The 3,319-nt window shown below is 60.4% G+C and overlaps 1 protein-coding gene across 1 annotated transcript in view; it reads left to right on the top strand.

The window, feature by feature from the left end:
• The first annotated feature begins 119 nt into the window (after positions 1-119).
• XG (Xg glycoprotein (Xg blood group)) overlaps positions 120-3,319 on the top strand; it is a 21,363-nt gene continuing 18,163 nt past the window's right edge. The window contains exon 1 of the mRNA XM_040460178.1: positions 120-389. Coding sequence (XP_040316112.1) covers positions 302-389 — 88 coding nt within the window. The 5' untranslated portion in view covers positions 120-301. The remainder of the gene's footprint in view (positions 390-3,319) is intronic.

Here is a 3,319-nt window from a genome sequence, read left to right as displayed (position 1 = left end):
AAAGGGAGCTTGGGACGCTAGGAACCGGGACAACTGGTTGACCTTGCCGGGTGCGGTTCAGCTGCAGGGCAGGGAGGAAGGGGTGGGGCTGGAGGAACCAGAGTTCCCCAGGACCACCTGCAGGGCTCCAGGGAGGGTCTGTCCTGCCCTCCCTGCACGTTCGCGCTCAGCTGTGTGCAGCGCGACAGGCAGCCCCGCCTTCCATTCCGTTTGCTGGAATCCAGACCCTGAGGAGCGTCGCAGCCTGTGACGGGTTGATTCGCAGCTGCTCCGGGGGCAGAATGTGGAGCCCGCCCGGGACATGCCCCCCTGGGCTCGCCGCCTCCTTCCCCTCCTCGCTGTCCTTGCAAACGCGAACTGCCAGCCTCCGCAGATTGCGAAAGAGCCCGGTAGTATGCTTTCTGTCCATATACATTTCTTTTTATGTGCCTTTATTTTATTTCGAGAGAGAGAGACACACAGAGTGCAAGGGGGGAGGGGCAGAGAGAGAGAGGGAGACACAGAATCCAAAGCAGGCCCCAGGTTCTGAGCTGTCGGCACAGAGCCCGACACGGGGCTCGAGCCCACGAACGAGGAGACCGTGACCTGAACCAAAGTCAGACGCTTAACCGATGAAACCACCCAGGCGCTCCCCCCATATATATATATATATATATACACACATATATATATATACATGTATATGTATATATATATATATATTTTTTTTTTTTGAAAGAACGACTGTGCAGAAAGTCAAAAGGGGGACCTTCCAGTGCTGCCTGGAGGGCACCAAGATTTATTCCCTGGGTGTCCTTGCTCCAGCAACGTCCCCCATGTGGGGTTCCTGGATGACAAGATCGGACCCTATAGATTGAAGGCTCCCAGAGTGGGTCCCTCCAGGGCAGGTGACCCAGAAGGCTTGGTTTCCATTAACCCCGGTCCAGGGGCTATCAGTAAAACTCCTATGCGAGGAAATGACAGATGATGTTCCTATGGGGGCACAGCTACGGGGACGTTGCTTGGGAACAGCCTGGGCGAGGTCACAAGTGGGGGACGGGACACATGACGGCCGCGCGGACGGTAATTACATTCCAGGGCGTTGTGAATCTGCTGCTAATACTGGAATGGGTGCCAAAGCCTCAGATGATAACCGTGGTTGCTTTTTATTTTTTCCTTTATTGTTTTCTGCTTTTAAGAGATCGCCTGAGGCTGATTTTCTCCTTTAGAAGGCAGTTGGGGCACGGGAGCTGGGGTGCAGTGTTTGGGGGAGGGGAACTCGGGTGCAGCGTTGGGGGAGGGGAGCTCGGGTGCAGGGGCCGGGGGAGGGGAGCTCGGGTGCATGACCTCGCTTGTGGCTTCTGGTCTGCGTGGACCCTGCGCTGCAAAGCCACACCCTCTTCAGGAGCTGAGTTGTTACTATTGATGCGACCACAACCGTGCCGTGCGTCCAGTTCACTTAAGGGTCTGGATAGAAACTTAGAGATTCCGGGCGTCAAAAGTCCACGAGGACCCAGGTTGGAGTCTCGTGGGGGTAGAGGGGCCGCCTCCCCGCGTTTACTTACTGGACACAATTCCTCCAAGAGCTACTCAACACCACCACCACACCCCCCCCCCCGAACATTGTGGGGTTTTGTGTGTTTGTGTGTGTGTGTGTTTGCGGGTAGGAGAGTGGGGGTCTTCTGGATAAGGCTAGCCGCGAGCCTCCCGCTAGCAGGGACCAGGGTGAACGCGCTCGTCCCCAGGATGTCAGCTGGATCACCAACGTCCCGATCCCAGAATACAGGAGGCTACTTCGTCCCCCGGGGTCGTGGATCCCAAAACATGTGGGTTTGATTAAAAGTCCCCGAGGCAGATCAGAAACAGATCTTGGGACACGAGCCCGATCTCATGCTCTGGGTGGAGAATCATGCTGATGGAAACAACTGCCTCGGGAGCACCCTGCCCCCCCCAACCCCTCTCAGGTGTCCCCAGAGAGCAGCCCCAGGATCACCCATCCTCATACGAGTGAGCGACCTTGCAGGCTGCCCCGTTCGCAGGACTGGATGGTCCCCATACGGGCGCCTGATGCTAGCCAGGGTCACCAGCTTACGCAAGAGGTCCCGGGGAGACCCCCTCCCACCCCCGGCTGCGTGAGTCACGCTCACACATGAGCCCGGGGAAGTTTCCAAAGCTGGGAAGGGCGCACCCAGGCCCTGGGGTCAGGCAGAGGCGGCTGTCAGGGTTCCCACACCCAGTGCATAGAGCCCCGGGTTGGGAACAGGCATTTGAGACACGCCAGGCGGGTGGGGCACATAACACAGCCCCCTCGGCTTATCTGGGACGAGGGGCGTGGCCGGAGCAGGTTGGCGGAGATTCCTGGGCGCTGGAGTAATTGCGGGGTGCTTGCAGCATCCGGGGCGGGGCGCACAGAGCGCGGCGATGGCTATTGGTGAGCCGTCAGGGCCTTCGGGGGGGGGGGCGGGGGGGTGCAGGGGCTGTGCACCTGCCACAGCCCCGCAGAGCCCTGGGAGGGGGTATCTGCGCCCCTCCCCCCGCCTGCACGAGGGTGAATAGCATTCCAGCATTCCAGGCTGTTCCCTGCACGCACAAGGAGCTCACAGAGTCTGGCCAGGCGGAGGGGTGTCCAGAGGGACGCGGCACCTCCCAGACTTACAAGCGGCTCTCTGTGCGATTTGCTCGCATTTGGACCGTGGACCTGCTGATGGGTGCACCCCGGCCTCAGTTTGCCCTCCCCAAGGAGGCCTGTGGCTTGTCCCGGCTCAGGAGGCACCTGCTTGGGGACGTGCCGGCCCCCAGGGACCTGGCTCCCTCAGCAAAGAGAGTAGAGCCCGTCACGTGGTATCGCAGTGGGGCGCTGACCCCAGGCGGGACCTGCAAACGGGCTCCAGTGCGGGTGCAACCCAGGCCCACGCGAGGAGGCCACCCGGTGTCGGGGGGGGGGGGGCACCTTCTTCGCCCACGCTCAGGCTCCCTCCCGGCGCAGGGTCAAGGTTGACGCTGCCAGGGGGTCCAGTGCGAATGCTGAGTCTGCCCTCAGGCTCCTGATCTGCACCCTGCGCATGGTAACTGACCCACATGCTGCCGTGTGCAGAAGGCCTGCGTCGTGCAAATGCAGGATCGCCCAGGGTCACGTGGGCCAAGCTCAGACACATGTGATTCCCTTCATGGCGGCATCTAGTCTCCGCCAGTCTGCAGACGCAGGAGCAAGCCGAGTCCTGGTCCCTTGGGTCGGGGCTGGTCTGGGTGTGCTTTGCAAACACTGGAATCTTCTGGAAACAGAGGCGGTGGCCGCAGAGGGGATGCTCCTGGGTGTGCTTTGCAAACACTGGAATCTTCT

This window comes from Herpailurus yagouaroundi, unplaced genomic scaffold (genome assembly GCF_014898765.1).
Source record: "Herpailurus yagouaroundi ecotype Mexico unplaced genomic scaffold, PumYag 248, whole genome shotgun sequence".
Taxonomy (NCBI): Eukaryota; Metazoa; Chordata; class Mammalia; order Carnivora; family Felidae; genus Herpailurus; species Herpailurus yagouaroundi.
This window is presented reverse-complemented; position numbering and strand designations above follow the sequence as displayed.